Source organism: Ambystoma mexicanum, chromosome 2p, assembly GCF_040938575.1.
Source record: "Ambystoma mexicanum isolate Mex_15411 chromosome 2p, UKY_AmexF1_1, whole genome shotgun sequence".
NCBI lineage: Eukaryota > Metazoa > Chordata > Amphibia > Caudata > Ambystomatidae > Ambystoma > Ambystoma mexicanum.
In genome coordinates this window covers 1,378,714,477-1,378,733,243 of record NC_090923.1, presented here as the reverse complement: position 1 = coordinate 1,378,733,243, position 18,767 = coordinate 1,378,714,477, and the positions used below count along the sequence as shown (strand labels likewise).

Genomic DNA, 18,767 nt, shown 5'->3' with positions numbered 1-18,767 from the left:
AGGCATATGACATTGCAGTATGATACCCATAGGTTGTTTACATATTTTTGTGTTCACAAGCTACTGGAGCTCCAATAATATCCCTCCCGACCACTCTGTCAATAAGCGTTCTGATGTGATCCCAGGATGTCCATAACACATTTGCAAGTGCCTTTCCGACCACTAGCCAGGCACTTTTGATTGGTGGCAGCACAGTTCATCTTCCTATGTCCTTTAAAGTGTACCGCCAAATTTTAGTATCATAAGTAATGTGTGGGTGGCTGCACTCCTATCCACTTTGTAGGATGGCGCACAAGTTTTTGCTTTGCTTGAGGAGCTGAGAGTGAAGAGAAAATATCTCATTAGCTTGTGAAATATGTGGGGCTTGTATTTGTAAATTCATCAGTGAAACCATCCAGCTCTCTACTGGAGTACTTCAGCTCCTGCTTACTTCCACCTGTGGTCTGCCAAAAGTCAATGGCCCTCATTACGACCCTGGTGGAAATCGAAAAACGATGGCGGAAATGCAATACCGCCATCGAATACCGCTCGGTGCGATTATGACCCATCACCGTAAAGTACGATGCCATTAGCGACACCGTAGTGAACGCCAACGCTAACTGCACCAAGTACACGCACGCGCGCCATGCGAAACCGTAATTACCACCATGGCGTAACGGTACGGGAATTCTGACCCTAGCGGACATCTACCTAACGCCATCAAGCATGGCAGAAAGTACCATTCCGCCATGGTGAGAAGTACGGCATCGCAAACCAACCGTAAAAGGCCCTACTGAGTGCCTGTACACCACTCCCTGGCCACATTGCACAACTCCTCGTAGGTGCAATGAAGTCACACAATGCAACCAGTGAAATGTACAAGTCACCCATGCATGCCAACGAACAAATGAATGTAGGGGCTCCAAGTGCCTTGTGAGTGGCCATCCATATTAGCCATGGCACCATTGCCGTACTGATGCAGCACAGGCATGTGAAGCTTCAAGTACAGCAACATGAACTGAAAACTGAGACAAACAAAAACAGGCCCCCCATCGCTTGACACCAGTGTAAGGCAACATACAAAGCAGTATCCTGAGTGAGACTGCACCAGCCCTGTACTCCTGCCAGTAAACAAACCAACCATCAGCATAAGCATGTACCACACAAGTTGGCAGAGTGACTGAGCAGCCAGGCACATCTCAAGAGGGGCCAATGGGAGCAGCAGGGCACAGATGGCACAAATACAGAAGCTATTCCAATGGACATGACCTCAGTCTCCCTCCAAGAAACGCACGCAAACACAGGCACCTGTGACCAGCCATATTCTGAAAATCACATCATTCCACCAATCCACCTGGCTGACCGGCATCTGTTACACAAAAGCTAATCCCCCTCCCATGAGCATGACATCATCAAAACAGACATAATTGCAGCCCCTATCCCTGACCTTACTGGCCTTCGTAGGCAAACGCGCCCAGTACAGTACCACGCAACTATACTCAGAAGCCGGAACCCAAAGCAGATCTCCTCACAATACATCGCTCCACAAATAGGAATATGCTACATTACTTGCAAAGAATAACGCTACACGGTCAATATCATAATCAAAATTTAATGCACAACAAAATCACCCGGGCCATACAGCTATTAGGTCATGAACTCCAAATCATATCTCATAATTGTGGGCTGCATCCGCAGTAAATGACCAGCTTCTTCTTGTGTGACGCCCTGTTCCTCCATGGTACACAGGGGCTACATTCACGTTCAAAAAGGCAACATGGAAGCGCCTAGAACCGCAGGGCCGTCCCATTAGGTAGGCACTAGTCCAGCTGAAAGGTCGAAATGTTGCTCCTAGCCACTAGTACTGCGTAAGGGCATGTGGGCCATTGGCGATCGTCCCATAAGATCGTAATGGTGCTCCACTGATTAACACGAAGCAGCAGGTGTCGGGAGTAAAAGCCATCTGCAGGAGTGGCATACAGATGGCAGCGGCAAAAGGGGAGGAGATACCTGTCACCCAAATGAAACGAAAAAGAATAGTATGGGCATCTGAACTCCATTTGAATTACTCACTTCAAAGATCACACTAAATCCACAGCCATATGCATGCTAGCCCACTCAAAAGGATTATTCGCACCCAAAAATCACTTGCAAATCATAACTATATAAATCGAGGTGAAAACACTATTACAAACGAGTGTTTGTGTGCATGCGCCTGTTAAAACAGAATCCATTAGATGGGATTAGTAACGTGCATAGACACAAGTGTTTGAAGGCGCGTCGAGACAGGGAGGGTTCAACAAGGGCAGATAGACGATGGTCCCACTATGGCAGCCCTGCATCACATAGCGCAGGGGAAGTTGATAGATTCCAAAAAGCCATGTACATGGCAGACTCTCTATTAAATCATCTGTCCATGCATCCATACATCATTCCCTCATCCCGGTATAAAAACGCCTGATTATTTACTCACATAACATTTGAAATTTCCATTGAGTCTGTGCTTAATGCAGTCTGCAAAATCCACTGTGCTCCAGGCCGGAATTCTAGTGTTGTGAAGTAACATGTATTTGGGAACGTCCTGCCTTATCGTCCACTACGCTATTGCGCATCCCATACTATTCATATCAATCATTGCATTCTCGCCATGGCCCCTGTCCCAAGGACATTAAACAATAGAACTTTATATCTGCAGTCAGACCTGTGGGCGTCTCCTCGCCGCTAGCTGGAAACCGAAAGCGCTGTCCTTCGAATTCCTCATTTGCAACATCACGTCGAAAAGGCATCTGTGACCGCTTGAAATCACAAATCCATCCATTTAGTGCGGCAGTGTGTGAAAATGACAACTGGCTTCACTCACAAATGGGACGCCCCGCCCGTCGGTGAACCGCGGTACAGTGCTGCATGAGGGTCCACCGTTAATCGAGTACTACATTCCACTGACCCTTCACAAGTTTGTTCCCGACTGCAAAGATAGTATGTGAAACAATGGGACCATAGCAGAATTAAAATATGAAGCAATATCTCACTGCCATCGGGATGAAATACATGATTGTAATAGCAAGATGCCATGCGTCGAATTGCAGCGTTGTGTGCGACGTGCTCGCCCAAAGGGGATTGCAGCTTGCATAGGTGGAATGAATCACCACAGGTGGAGGCTATACAGCTTGAAAACACATAAATTGCACACCCAACCCCCTCCCACAACCACACCCACTCCAAAATGCTACCGGCAGGACTAGCGATGTTGGCCCTGGGGGACCTGATAGCACTGCAAGTACTCCAACTTCAAGAAGAAGATGAACACCAACTACTACAATAACCGGCCGCACAGAGGAGACGCAGGAGGAGGAGGAGGGCAAGGCAGGGCCAGCAAGGCCCACCAGCACAGCCACTACCACCACGCAGGCAGCCCGCAATCCCACGCCTCCGAGCACATCCGTTCAACCTCACTGATGAGCAGATCCACACCCTCTACCGTTTGGACCGCGACACCATAACCGCCATTGTGGACATGACACACGCTGACCTTGTCAGCATGATAGATAGCCCAACCGCCATCCCACCCCTACTGAAGGTGGTGTCTGTACTCCACTTCCTGGCCACAGGCACCTACCAGCACACAGTCGGACAGTTGCATGGCATTTCACAGCCACTGTTGTCACGGACACTATTGCAAGTGCTCGATGCCCTCCTGAAGCACGCAGACGACTACATCTCTCTACCACGCTCGGAGCAGGAAATTACAAACACAAAAGTGGGATTCCATGCACTTGCCGGCATACCGGGTTGCATTGGTGCCATCGACTGCACCCATGTGGAATTGGTTGTCCCACATGCCATGGAGGCCCAGTACTGCAACCGAAAACAATATCATTCTCTTAATGTACAAATGGTGTGTGACTCAAACAGGATCATTACACATTGTTGTGCCCGATTTCCTGGATCAACCCATGATTCCATGGTTTTACGGAACTCTACAATACCACGCTACATGGAGCGACATGCAGGGAACAGATCCTGGCTACTCGGTGAGTCTCATTTCATGCATGATAATGTGGGGTATGTGATGCGGCAATGACCTGGCAGGAAGGGGGGGGGTGCTTACGTAGCAATGTCATTCCTCAAACATCCTTTATTGTCCACATACAGGTGATGCCGGGTATCCACTGAAGAGATGGCTCCTTACACCACTCCGGAACCCACAGAACCAGCATGAGGAGGACTACAACCATGCCCACTCACGTACCCGTGTAGTCATAGAACAGGCATTCGGCCTACTGAAGGGTCGTTTCCGCTGCCTCAGCAGGTCTGGCGGGGCACTCCTGTACCGCCATGAGAAGGTTGCAAAGATGGTCATGGCATGTGTCATGCTACACAACATGTGCATACGTAGAAATGTGCCCATGCCCCCTGACGCAGAACTGCAAGCACCTGAATATGGTCATGATGTGGGTGGGGATGTGGCAGCACCTCAAGGAGTCCGCGAGGCACAGGAGGGCCGTGAAATTCGTCAGATTATCATAGATTCATGCTTCTAGCACTCATGCCTGGTGGCTGATACATGGACACGGGACTTGTGGCACTGTGTGTGTCTGGAACATGCACAATATGGACTGTACGCCTATAATGGCCTCGTACACAAAGATCAATGTCCACACATCTCATTGGATGATTGTGAAATGTTTATAGCATATGTGAAATTGTGTTACACACCCCATCGACCCGCCACCCAAGTAAGCCCAACACACCCCCTCCACCCTCCTACCTCCCCCCCGAACACCAGTGTCCAAGGATGCTCATTGTCAGTGGGCAGACGCTATTGCAAGCCCCCTCTCCGGGTATCAGGGGCACCCCTGCCTGTGGAGCGCAGGTTCCTCCCAGATCTACGTTGGGGGCTGCCCTGGACGGAACTTGCAACGGATGATGTCTCTGCCTGCTCACGTCCATGCATGTCCCTAAGGGTTTGTGAGAGCTCAGTGAGCACACGGCGCACAGCGGCAAGTTCAGCACATACGTCTTTGGACGTCGCATGCAGTTCCCCCCTCAGGCTCTCGGTGCTTCTCTCCATTTGTACTCTCAGGCTCTCGGTGCTTCTCTCCATTTGTACTCTCAGGCTCCCGGTGCTTCTCTCCATTTCTGCCCTTAGTGTCTCTGTACATGTTTCTATGGCTGCCTTGGTACCCCCACATTCATCAGCATGGTCCTTGAGGAGCGTGGCCAGTTGCTGCTGTTGCACGATCACCTGGTCGAGGGACTGTTGCCTCTGCTGGGCCATGGCCATTTGCGGTGGTGTCACAGAGGGGCTGATCACCTCATGTTGCCTTGACACAGGGCTTGTGGGGGATGGCCAGTCGTCGTCTTGTGAGTGCCCCTGCGTGGTATCCTCATGGTGTACGGGATGAAACAAACAGGGGGATTGAGACAGGTCATGGATGGATCGTACATTGACATCACCGTTTTCTGTGTCGGAGCATGCTGCCATTAATGCAGTGTCACCTATGGTGCTGCTGCCACCAGAAGCAGTGCCTTCTGTGGCATCCATTGGGGGGGCCTGTGGTGGTGTTGTTGTGGCCATGCTGGCTGCTGGGGTGCCTGTTGAAGTCCCCTCCTGTGTGCTGCCACTTGATTTGTGCTGCTGCCGTGTCTTGATCCGTGCGGCTGAGGTGGAGGGTCTTTGGCCGTTGGTCTTGGCCCTCTTTGCAGGTGTGCTGGTAGGGGTGTCCTGGAGCTCGTCGTTTGAATCGGACCCTGTGGTGGAGTAAAGGAGGGCGAGCGTTATTTATGGGTCTGTGGAAATTGGAATGGCAATGTATCTCATGCATTGGGGTGGTACCTGAGGGTGATTTGGGTCAGGGCCTTGGAGGTGGTTTCATTTTTGTGTGGATTGAGGGTGCAGTTGTATTGCAGCCTGCAGTTAGGGGGTGCCTGCTGCACGTGTAGAGGGTGTTTTTAGGAATTTTAATTATTTATTTATTTAATTTGAATTTTAATGTGCGCTATCAGGCCAATGTAAGTGGACGTTCTCCTGGACATGTGTTTCTGTTGCACTATGTGGACACATGGTACTTCACATGATTGGACATTGTGGTTTTAGCATTGTTTTATTTGGGACACCTACCTGATTCTTCGGATGTCTGCACTCCTTTCTCCATCCCTCCGACTCCCTCTATGGTCTCCATTCCAATGGTGGAGGCACAGATTTCTTCCCAGGGGGTCAACTTGATGGGTGATTCCGATCCTCCCCCGGTAGCTGTGGCAATGTTACGGTTGGCGGATAGTATGCTCCGTACGCGTATCCGCAAGTCGTCCCATCGCTTTCTGCATTGCTGTGGGTTGCGGGGTGCGGTCCCCACCGCACTTACCCGCTGTGCCACCAGGGCCCATATGGCCTTCTTGTTCGCAAGTGCCGTCCTGGTCATTTGCGTCGAGAAGACGACGGCAGCATTCTCCTGGAGGGTCTCTGTGAGCACCGTGAGTTCCTCACGGGAGAAGTGGACCTGCCGCTTGCGGTCGCACGCTTTTTTCACTACTTTTCCCATTGTTTTGGTTTCACTAGGGTGGATGACGGGTTGGGATGTCTCTCAGGGTAGTATTTTTAATGGTTGTGTGGAAATTCAGATTTTATAGGTGTACGGCGTGCTGTTTCCCGTTCCGGGACCATGTTTTTGCTTCCGTTTCCGTATATTTACGGTCACCGTATTTTCCGATTGCCGCTCATTACGGTGACCGCTATGATCGGTGGCGGAATTGCACCTAGGTCGCCGTACGACGGCGGTGAGGGGCGTTTTGGGGACATTTCCGCCATCGCGGACTTTGCACTTCCGCCAAGGCGTAGTGCTCGTGCCCGATGGATCAGAATTAGCCGCACTTTACTCCGTCGTGCAATGGCGGAAACGCTATTTACGCTATGGCGGTCAGGTCAGTTGCTTTCCGCCAGGGTCGTAATGAGGGCCAATGTCTCTGGAAAAAGTATAATACTATCATTACTGTCCACAATCATTTTTCCTATGCCAGTACAGTTGCTACTGCCAATTGCAGAGGGTTGTGCTATTTTTGTCAGTATTATCAAAACATCTTCAATTGTGCTACCAAGCTGTGGATAAGCTTGCTTGAAATCTGTAATTAATACCACTAGTGTCAAAGATGATTTAAGTAATTGTTTGATAGCTTTGTCACCATAATTTACATTGGGCACTTCGTGCATTGGTAATTTAGCTTTCCATTTGTATCGTATATTATTACTGAAAATTCTCTTCACAAAGTCTGAACTAAGAAAAATATGCTTAAAGGGGTGGTGGTGGATTTAATACTAATGGCAATAATTGAACACTAAATGAATGAAACATCCAAACAATAGTCAAAAAACATTTCCGCAGCAGAGGATGCATTTCTTCAAATCAATGTAAATTGGTGACTTGGTATGGACGATAAACAGTCACTCACAGGGATCTTATTCAAGAAATACACAAAACAAAATTATTAAAAAGTGTTCAAGTAGCAAATTGAGGATGCAACATTGAAAGGATGACCATCATTGTCAAGCAGAATTCAAATTTACTTGACAGTATTCAATAAGGAATGTTTATATTGCAGTCTTATAAACAAAAATAATCAAAGAAGTTAACAAGTAATCTGTTTAATGAAAACAATAAATGACCAAGAAAGGTATTTACATAAAAGCAATTAGAGATCCCTATGTGACTTCCTTGGGAAATAATGCATTTTCACAGCTTGCTGAGGATCACTCTATGCTCATTCAGCAGTGTTCAAAGAGCATGTTTTATGGCTCTGCAGGACCATCTTTGTGCGTTTTATTGCTTAAGGTGACTTCCTGTCCTTCAACATTTTATGGTGGAGCTATGCCTTCAAAGTCAATGGGATAATTCTGAGCTCTGAATGAAATTGCATTTCTCTTCTTCCACTAGTAATCTTATCCCAAAATGTAGGCTCTTCCATCCGGTTCCATCCAGTTCACAACTTTGCCTTCTGCTTACCTTCTTCCAAAGGCGCTCTTGCTTGCATCCACAAAAGCTATGTTTTGATTTGGACTGCTCTTAGATCAAGCAGATATCATTCATAGCAAAACCAACAACAGGTGATATTGCTTAACACAATAGTCTTAGAGTGCACTTCCTGCAAATGCTGTAAATGTTGTTGGTATTTACAGTGTGTTCATTTTAAGTAGTTCTCTGAAGTGTAGTAATCAATACTATTCTTGTTCACTCATTGTGTAGATTTCCCTTGACTTGTTTTGTTCAAGCTCAATTAATCAGCCACATGTTTTCCGATTTCAACTACACATGACAAATGTTGCATTTTTAACTCAAAAACATTTACTTTAGTCCACAGTTTTTAATTTGTGCATTACCAGATTCACGCTCCATACCAATGCCCTCCTCCACACAAGTTGTTTGGAAAGGTGTTGCAACCCCTTTATTACTCAGTTTGTTTTTATTGTGCCTTTGTTAGATAGGTGTTTCCCGTCCATTTCCTTTGACCCTACATGATTCATCCATTAATTGACAATCATGCTCACTATTCTGCCCCTCTAAAATCACCACTGCCACTGGTGTGGGCGCACTCATGCCTCTGCTTGAGGAAAACATTTAATACAATTTCTGAGCTTATATCTCCAGAGGGGACTTGCTATTTAGTTTTGGAATTACAAAGCAGGGAAAATGAGTTGGCAAAATAGACGACAGGCTATGGATTAAAGATACTCATAGGATCCAAGTAGAACACTAAGCGCTCTCTTTGCTGACTCAGTCATGCCACGCTCAGCTGTAGAAGAATGGTGTTAATTTCTAGTCCCTGGCGTTTCCTGTGAATGTTCGTCTCAGCATTTGCATTGGTCCGAATATGGATTCGTTTTGAAGTTCAAACGATGTCGGCAACATATCTAAGTGAGCTTGAAAGTCTCCTGCATGTGATCGCTGGTGCCTTATGAGATTGTCCTTACGATTGAAACTTTTATCGCATTCCAGACATTGATAAGGCCTCTCTTTACTGTGTGTCCTCTGATGTCGATTAAGACTTGCCATCTGACTGAAGCTTTTGTCGCACTGAGTACAAGTATATGGTTTTTCGGCCATTTGCGTTGTCTGGTCTCCAAAGAAATGTTTCATTGGGCTGACGCTCTTCTCATTTTCAGTGATTGGATAAGGTTTATTTCGTTCAGTATTAATGTTTGCAACTGGCCTCTGATGTCCGATAGAGTTGTCTGTATGGCTTAAGGCTTGCTCAAGTTCTGTGATTGGGCATGGCCTCATATTCTGTTGTGGGTTCGGAGGGCACGGGGCAGGCTTTGCTTTACTTAGGTTACTTTCCCATTCATTATACAGGTCAGATGTCACTAATGCAGATGTCCTCTGATGTTTATTTAAAAGCACACCATTAGTGAATTGGGCATCACCTTGAGCAGTCCTATCACCCAAAGTTCTTTGGTGATCTTCAGACCACAGCTGTCTTATACAGATTGCTCCATTACCGTTGATCTGTGGTTTGGCTTTTCCAGATGGCGCTTTGCATGGTATTACATCAAGGCACAAAGCAGGATCTCCATCTTTCCTTTTTCTCTTCATACGCCCACTACCTGTTGGAAATAATTTGGAAAATCAATACGTTTTCATAGTATAACAAGAGTTCCACACATATTTTAGAATCCAAGTAGTTGAAAAATAAATTCCAGGGGGCCTTATATAAGGGTCTGGACTGTGCTTGTTCAACAGGTTTCCAGTGTGAGCTCTCTTGTGTGTTGCTGCTGGATTGGTTAACCCTCCATGATGCGTGCCTCTCATGTCACCCCAAGGGCCCAAGCTCCACCCCCTTCTTCTTGACAGGCTGAGCAGTCCTAAGCTCAGGCAGTCATCTTGGATTCTGTCAGCAAAAGGACATGGACCAAACATCAGTGAGATACAATCCTGAGGGTGTTTACTTAGCTTGTTAAAATGTTGGATTATGATAGGAGAAACGTCCTATGTGTGCAGGACAAAAGACATTTCTACCAAAATAAACCAAAAGAAAGTTGATGGCTACAAGTCACTAGTCTCACATGTCTGGCCCCCTCTCTGAAATCCTGGGTTGTTTCATTCACTCACAGTCTGTAATGCTTATGTGTCCATTGTCCTTCTTTCCTAAAGATCTTATAGCTAACGTCTTCTCCTCATTCACTGTCTTGCTAGGGTCCTGCTATAGGGGTCCTCTTCCTTCTACTTGAAGATCTAGGTGAGCATGGGAATGAGGTTATAGGTCACTGAACGTATGGTCCAAGGTCTCCCACGGGTCGCTGGCTGATTGGCTGGGTTGGCTGGAAGCCTTTCTAGCCACTATCTGGGGATAGTGTTAATGATGCCCAAATCCACCTTCTGGCTACCCTTCTCATGCCACCACAATAATCTCATTCCTTGTTCCTCCTCTGTTCCCCTATGCACTCCCATAATATACAGTCTCTTATTCAGAGCTTGACTACTCGTCGCTTTGCCACACGTGCATACCTTCTCCTGTCCTTTACAATGCTCCATCAATTGTGGTTTGTATCTTTGTTACCGTCCCTTTCTGTCTCCACCTTCACAGGCAACTCACTTTCTTTGTACGTGAGATCCCAGTTTACAAATTTGCTGATGATACTCAGCTTCTGATTGAACTGAGTGGCAACCACACTAGTGACGTGAATAAGATCTTCAACATTTATAAAACCATACAGGTCTGGATTTCAGAAAACTGGTTATGTCTCAACAGCTCAAAAACCTAGCTCCTTATATCTGGCTCCCCCAAAGCCAGGGCTAAATTAGAGCTTCAGTACTCAAGCCTTCTCATGGAAGATCATGACATCAAGGTACTAGACAAAGTTAAAACCGTGGGGTTATTTTTGAGTCCTCGCTTGGTGCAGTTGCACATGCCGACAGTACCATTAAAAAGGCACAATATGATTTAAGGGTCCTCCGCTTAGTGAAACCATATGTATCTTCTAAAAACTGTGAAACCTTGGTGAGGGCAACCATTATGCCAAGAATAGACTACTGTAATGCGCTTTTGAGTGTTGCCAGTAAAAAATGGCATTAGTATGCTTCAAATACATCAGAATGATGCAGTCAGCATCATTAGGAATGTGCCAAAGAGAGAACATAGCTCCCTTCACAGGAGATAACTTAATTGGCTACCTGTTGCAGCTAGAATGTGTTTTAAAAAATAACACTCTGACCCATAAATGCCTTTATGGGTCTGCACACTCGTATCTTAGAGAGGGCTGTGTCCAACATACCACGGCAAGATCTACGTGATTATGTAATACTGTGTACTTTACCTGCCCTAGAGTCAAACATATGAGAGGAGGCGGTCACTCCTTCCCTGTCCAGGCAGTAACAAACCAGGAATAAACTTCCAGATGAACTACATAAGGAAGAGAACTTGCTCATTTTCTGCAAACGTCTTAAAACTATCCTGTTTTTGTGTGCCCTAATGCCTACGGGCTACGGCACATAAGAAATAAATAAATCAGTAAATGTTATCACTGGTTGAACCACCTCTTAGTCTGTTACTGTCTCCAAGAGTTTCTACTTTTGGATTACTACTTCTCCCAAATTGTCTTCTCTCCCCCAGATACTACTGTTTTTCACCACATTCTCTTGTTGTTTCAACACCTAGGCCTGTCCTCACTACTCCTGTTCTCTCAAGACCTCCTGCTGTTCTCTCTACACCTCCTATTGTCACGCCACCTCTCCTTGTACTTTCACCACCTTCTCTTGTTGTTTTACCACTTCCTTCTGATGTCTTCCCTCCTCTTCCGTCCTCTTCCCACTTTGTCTTCAACTACATCTTCCTCTGCTGTTCCAAAACTCCTGCTCTTACGCTTTTAGTCCCCTCCTTGTCTCTCCTCCAAGCCACCTTCTGCTCCTCACTTCCAACCATCTCAGTTCCTGCCTCTTCCGAACCAGCCTCTTCTTCTTTGCTCCTCTCCTTTAAATCCTGCTCCTTCTCCTCACCTCCAAGCTACATATAGGGATCTAGCCCCAACGTAGCCTCAGCTTGGGGACTGCTATACATTCATTTTGCCCAGGTGAGTCTCACTTTGTGTGCACTCTAGGTATTGGCTCATTGGTCTGAACCCCTCGTTTCCTTGTGGCTTTAGTGTCCAACTTTAAATGATGTAAGAAAATTATTTCATTTTATTAGTATCTCAAAATGTTTTTTTTTAAGTCAAAAACACAGATTTTGACACAGTTGACGTAAATAAAAACTGAACTAAAACACAGGTTTCATACATATCACGCCAAGTGAAAAGAGAAAGTTAACACAAAATAATATATAAATTGGGGGGGGGGTAAAACAAAGGGCATAAACCTAGTCACCCAGTAATTTCACAAAAACTAAATTTTGGCATATACTTGCACAAAAAGAAACAAACCCAGAGGTTGTTACAATTTATTTCCGTATTATTATGAATAAGGTAGGTCGCTAAATGCCCAAGAGACTTTGTTTATTTCCTTAAGACTTGCGCTTTATGCTGGCTGTGGGAAGTTATTTAGACAGCTACACCACGAACTGCGTTCTTTTTCCTTGTGGTACGGCAGCTGATGAGGAGGGCAAAGGAATCTCACTGTTCAGGCCACATTGCAGATCAATTGCATTTGTGCAACCAAGTGGCTACCTGGGCGTCTCCCTCCTTGGCCAGATTTCAATAAACAAAGTCTCTTGGGCGTTTAACTACCTAATTTAGTCAAAATAATACGGAAATAAATTGTGGAAATACTACGCACGAATATCTACCAGGGGTAAAAAGAAATTACTGTGTGATTTGTGAAGAAATCGTTGTCCTGAAGATGGCCAATATTTAAGAGCTAAAAAGGCACTAGGGATAGTGACTTAATGTACCAAATAGGCTGCAACATGTCGACAACTATCTAAGATACCCATAGTAACAACCTCTGGGTTTGTTTGTTTTTGTGCAACTATATGCCAAAATTTTGTTTATTGTGAAATTACTGGGTGACTAAGTGTATGCCCTTTGTTCTACCCAGCCCCCCCCCCCAATTTATATATTTGTTTGCGTTAACTTTCTCTTTTCACTTGCCATGATGTTGTGTGTGGAACCTGTGTTTTAGTCCAGTTTGTTTTTATGTCAACTGTGTCAAAATCTGTGTTTTGACTTGTTTAAAAAACATTTTGAGATACTAATACAATGAAATAATTTTCTTACATCAGTTACAGTTGTGCCTCACCACATCTTGTGTTTATAATCTGTTTTTTTGAAACCACATATGTGGGTTTTATAAGCATTGTCGCTCCAACTTCTTGGTGACGTAAAGAGGTGTAATCAGTCTCGCTTTTGTATTTTCCTGCTAAGGCAAGCCTGCCAGAGAACCAGAGGACTTTGGAGAGTCCTGGAACCACAAAACTTAGTGAATAGAACTGGGAGAAGGAACCTGGAGGATTCCAGTATTTAACAAGACAAGGACATTGTCAAACGCTAGTAGGAAATGGTGGAATTGTGTTAAGGAATACTTGTTTTCCTAAGAAAAGTGAACCAGATGGAATTTGTATAAAGACTTAAATTTAGCATTCAGAACCAGCAGGGAGGCTGAGGACTGTACTGCAAGAAACGGATGAACTTCGTATAAAGAAATACCGAAATGTATGAACTTTGAAGCCTTCTTCTGAACGAAGGGAGCCAAGTGTTGCACCAGACAGAAGCCAACGACAGAGGCCATTGCTACGGCCACCTTCTTTTTGTTAAGTTTTCCTAAGTGGTAGGGCCAGTTAGTTCGTGGTATTTGGACTAAGGGCTATTCCTTTTGGACTTGGACCAGCACCCTTGCGTTTAGTTTGTCCCATTTTCGTTTAGTGCCACTAAATGGTGCAGGAGGTTTTAAGTCGCTCCGGAGAAAGCTTCCCCTGGTTTGAAACAGGGCACAGTCGCTGAGCGAGCAGAAGAAAATGAAAGTGTTTGTGCCAAATGGATAACGAACGATTCTTTCGATTGAAAATAAACCACCAATAGTAACTTCCCAAGATGTAAAGGAAGAATAAAAACGTGGCACCAAACAAGTTACAAAATGTACAGCAAAATGTACAGCAGCTATTGTCTTGAGATCCAAAGCTGGTAACACAGGTATCTACAGGAAACTTCAGGATACATAGCTGGCAGGTCGTGCTCGATACCGTTGCATGATCTGATCATGTGGGAATTCCATACAAGATTCATATTGTTCTGCTAACTTTGAATTCAGAATTTGCTCATATAACTCCCTTATCTTTTCGTCATGATCTTTAAGAAGGCGCTCACACGAAATTCAAACCTGCCTTAAAGTGAAAGTAGGCTGGTTTTTCTTTACAGATGTACCTGGAGAACTGGGTGCTGTGAGCGATGAACAGTGAGGCTGCACTTCACTCGAAGGACAAGCTTTACACTGATTAAAGGCCCCTTCTAACTGCCTCCTTCTCTGGTAGCGTGAATACTCTTGTTTTAGGTTTTCAAATATTTGTTCTGGTGTGAGACGCAGTTCCCCTCTAAAGAGCACGGTTTGGGGCATTCCCGGAGTTCCTTGTGCAGAGCTTTCCCCTGGCCAGAAAAATGCACCTTGGCGGAGCCGGTGTGCCCGGAGAGCCGGGAAGCACGACGCACCTCCATCACTTTATGGACTGGGACTGTGAGCAGAGTAGGGCCTCGAACTCCATTGGCCGCATGAGGGTGGCACCACACGCCATGTCTGTCGATGCGTGCGCCGTACCTGCAGGCCAGGAAAGGAGGGAGAGCCTCCTTTTAGTTTGTTAGACGGCGACCTTCCCTCATAGCGATAGAGCTACATAGGCATTTTATTTTTATTTTGAATAAGCACCCTTGAACTATTACACTACTTAGTCTGACTCCTTCTTCTGGTTCACCACAGTACTTTAAGCAGAAATAACACACAGCACAAAATACATAGTGTATGCATACAAACAGTAAATTGTCATAAAAGAAACAATCCACTCCTACGCTATGTAGGTCCACTACTTAGTAAAAAGCACATTACAGGTAGAGACAAAGGGTTTGAAGAGAGGGGAACCAGACATGAAGACTCACTGTACTAATAGTCATTACAGTGCCCCAGATGCTAAAAACAAAACACTGTGACTCTAGAACATAGTATTTAGAAAATACAATTGTGTAACTCAGGTAAATGTATGACCTAGAGGGTAAACCAATTTAAGCACAGTAAGAGGCCATCAACAGACAAGATACATTTAGGTGTATAAAACCAGGACATTACACTTTCAGGGAAAAATAGATACAGTGTCATTAGAATTAGTTCCATTGCAATCATACTTAAAGCAAGCACTGGCAAAGCCAACAGTTCTGGCTTTTGTGTAGGCATGGGAAAGGCATTTGCAGGCACTGCCGTAGTGGTATTAACTGTCCATCGATGGTAGCAGCTGAAAAATTATGCGAATACCTGAGCATGTAAAAGCAGTGCCTAATACCTACACACAAGCCAAAACTGTTTGATGTGGCAATGCTTGTTTTTAACTAGACTTCAGTGATGGACATGCATATTGCTGATAAAACGAGTGACTGAAGGCAGAACTGGTTAAGACATCTTTATTATATCAGTAGCGCGTTTACAGCTCCAATTAGGTCATTAACTCTCAGACAACTGCTTTGAAAAAACACTGGCAGATGAGCACAACATTTGATGGTAAGGCTTGGTAAATGTAGTTCAAAGAGATCCCAGGAGGATGTGTTATTTTTTGCGGGGAGGGGCAGGAAGTGGGTTGGAAGGACCATAGGGATTAGCATGGCCATGGACAGTCAATGGGTGGGTAAATAACCAAACAACACCTACAAGCTTTGAATCCCTCCACATTTCACATTTCTCACTAGCTGTACTCTAGGTGTATAGGTGGCGCTAATACCCAACACGAATTACATTAAATATAGCAGATGCAAGCTAAAATTCAAGTCTTTCACTTAAAAGCTACTGGATCAAAGATTGGTGGTGGAAAAATGTCCAGGGGCACGTAACTACCGCTAAAGTCACTTCCAAAGAGTTTAGGTGAGTAAAATGTTCCCCACAGGAAACAACGGGACAATAGGCAAATAATCTTGTATGGAGAATAGTGGGAAAGTCACAGTTCTACCCCGCAGGTGAGGATATAGTGATAAATAACCTCAGCAGGCGCCAGACAGGACACTAAAGAAGAGCTCCAGAGCCAGGTTCGAGCACCAGCAGCCCAGAGACGAGATGCAGCACATTGGGGATCCGCCCCAATGCAAGTCAACGAGATAATGTGGTAACAGGCTTTTTGAAAAAAGTCTTGACCACAGACCACATAGACTCTTTAGGATACATATGGAGAATAACCCACCATCCCAGGGCCCAGAAGTAGGTACTGTGAGAAAGGAATGGTATCAAAGCAAGGCAGACACAAGTGATCACAGTTCAAGGGTGTTTATTAAACTGTAAAATGGGTGAGATAAACGCCTAATCTAAACCTAAATCTAAGATGGGAGCAAGCTATGACCATCAAATAATAAGAATACAGTTCTAGTGAACTCTAGTCTAGTGAAATAAAAAAGGGCTATATTAAGAAAACCTATTGCCATTCCTTACTGCTATGCTACAAAATAGTGTGGGACAATGTTCACAAAAAAAGAAAGAAGTGTTCAAAAAATGATAAATCAGGATGTTATGGTTGGTGTCTCCCTTTTCCACGTTTATAGCAGGTGACGAGGCAGGACTCAGAGCACAGAACACTCCTGGGCTTTTCTGGCACGACCTCACAGTTCCTTTTCACTATATCAGGACCTTCTGTACCCACGTCTCTTCTCATGCAGAGTCTCTTGCTTCAGAGGCTTGATATGCCAAAACAAAAAAACAAAAGTTCCTTCTGATAACCTTCACGTAGGGTGATTACTCTTCACCCATGGATTTGCCTCAGCCGGGCTCCGATCCTCCTCTCTCTGATTAGCCTCCCTCAATCGGGCTCAGACAACCATTCACTGTGCACATCCCTCAGTCGGGTTCATACTTGTTGTCACAAGGTTGTTCACTTAGCTTCTTCACAACTTTTCTCTTGACGTCCCTCAGTCGGGTTCACTATCGCTTTCTGGTCACAATTGCCTTATTTGTACTATTCAAGAGTCTCAATGTCTTTTTAAACAAACACATTTAAGTTAGGTGCCCCTCATCCAGGCTCAGACCTTCCACAGCACTTGCCACCTTTAAAAAAAGACTTCCGAAGGGCGGTCTCGTGTCTGGGTCACTCTGTTAGCCTATGTCAAGTGCAGGCGAACTGCAAAATCACAGTTCATACAGCGTCCCCCTCAGCCAGGTGCAAACGTCAGTTTCACAATTGGTTTATCGTCACAACTTCTACAACGTGTTGAGAACATTCAATTGTACAAGGGGTTTTGCTCGACCCATGTATGACCACCTTCACACCTGACGTCGGATTTCCCTAAGGCCTCTTGGTATTTATAGTTTCTTTAACCCTTTTTGTTCAACACAGTGTCTTCTTTCAGGAGAGGGGTACCATGTTCTTTCAAAAAATACCTCTGTCTCTTAATCTTCTTAATGTTGCCACTGCAACCTTGAGTCTAACACAGACCAGGCAACTATCACGTTCCCCTGACTCACCGGCTGTGCTGAATTCGTTGGCGTTTCTTTTGCCACTGGAGTCAAGAATGGTACCACAATGGCAGGCACACCTTCCCGCCCTGGCTATCAGTGCGGGGGGGTTCCATGTACAGCTGACATCCGTCACACCACTTGCCAGCTGCGATTCCCGCTCTTATGTTTCTTTCATCAGAGGCTTTGCAGGTCTGGGTTGAAAAGGCAAGGGCAACTACTTCCTTGACGTCTTTCAGGTCTCGCCACCTTTCTCCTGCCGTCCTGGAATAGCTGCTTCCTCCTGCATTCGGCCTTGCTCGGAGTGTGCTCTTGTGCTCTGCCTTCTATCCCAGTTGGGAAGGGAAAAGGCAGTCAGGTGTGTGTAGTTGTCGGCAATTGCCTGACTCTGCCTGACCCTTGTGTTGGGACATGTCAAGTAAACGGCTCTGATATTAGTCCGTTGTCACTCGTGGGGTGAGGAAGTGTTGGTGTGGGGGAAGGGGGGGTAGAGTTTCTAAGTATCATACTGGACAGGATGGGGAAAAGGTGTCATAAGGAAAGGGATACCGCGTCTCACCCTTCGGTGTCTCAATTCCACTTCCCGAAGACCCCCCCATCCAGGTGATCCCCCCGCACTGGTCCACCTCCAGGAACTGATCCACTAGCAATGGCCGTGTCCTGGCCACCTGGATGACAGATCCCTGGGACTAGTAAGTGAGACACCTTCAGGTTTCTCCCAGTACCCATGTTGATAGTTCCAGAAAACTCCAGTCAGGGAGCCCTTCACAAACCAGTGTGTACAAGTGTGCTTTTCGTGTGCAATTTACAGGATCCAAACAGCCAGGGACTAGAACCCTGGTCCATTGGCAACCCAGATGACAGAAAATGCAAACAATTGCCCTTCCTAGGAGTGCCAGATGCAGAAGCAACACAGTGGATGTCTACAGAAAGTTGTTAGAACCACCTAGCAAAGCAGGTTGCTGTTTCTTTATGAACGGAGGAAGGCAGCCCACAACAGAAAATGGTCCCTGAAAGAATAATACGAGGGGGCGACCAAGGACAGTCTAGAGGAGCAGATGAGGAAGGGAACTGATGTATTGGCAGCAGAAGATACTAGCACCATGACGTGAAGACCAAAGCGGAAGAACAGGAAGTTGACAGTAAAACGTCCCAGAGATAGTACCAGCACAGAAGGTC

At 45.6% G+C, this 18,767-nt stretch overlaps 1 protein-coding gene and 1 pseudogene across 5 annotated transcripts in view; both read right to left on the bottom strand.

Annotated features, from left to right (window-relative positions):
* Positions 1-7,602: 7,602 nt before the first annotated feature.
* LOC138567511 (uncharacterized) overlaps positions 7,603-18,767 on the bottom strand; it is a 530,120-nt gene continuing 518,955 nt past the window's right edge. For all 5 annotated transcript variants that reach the window (XM_069645777.1, XM_069645778.1, XM_069645779.1 and 2 more), the window contains exon 14: positions 7,603-9,574. In XM_069645777.1, coding sequence (XP_069501878.1) covers positions 8,787-9,574 — 788 coding nt within the window. In that variant the 3' untranslated portion in view covers positions 7,603-8,786. The remainder of the gene's footprint in view (positions 9,575-18,767) is intronic.
* Positions 13,834-14,685, bottom strand: LOC138566056 (akirin-1A-like; annotated as a pseudogene).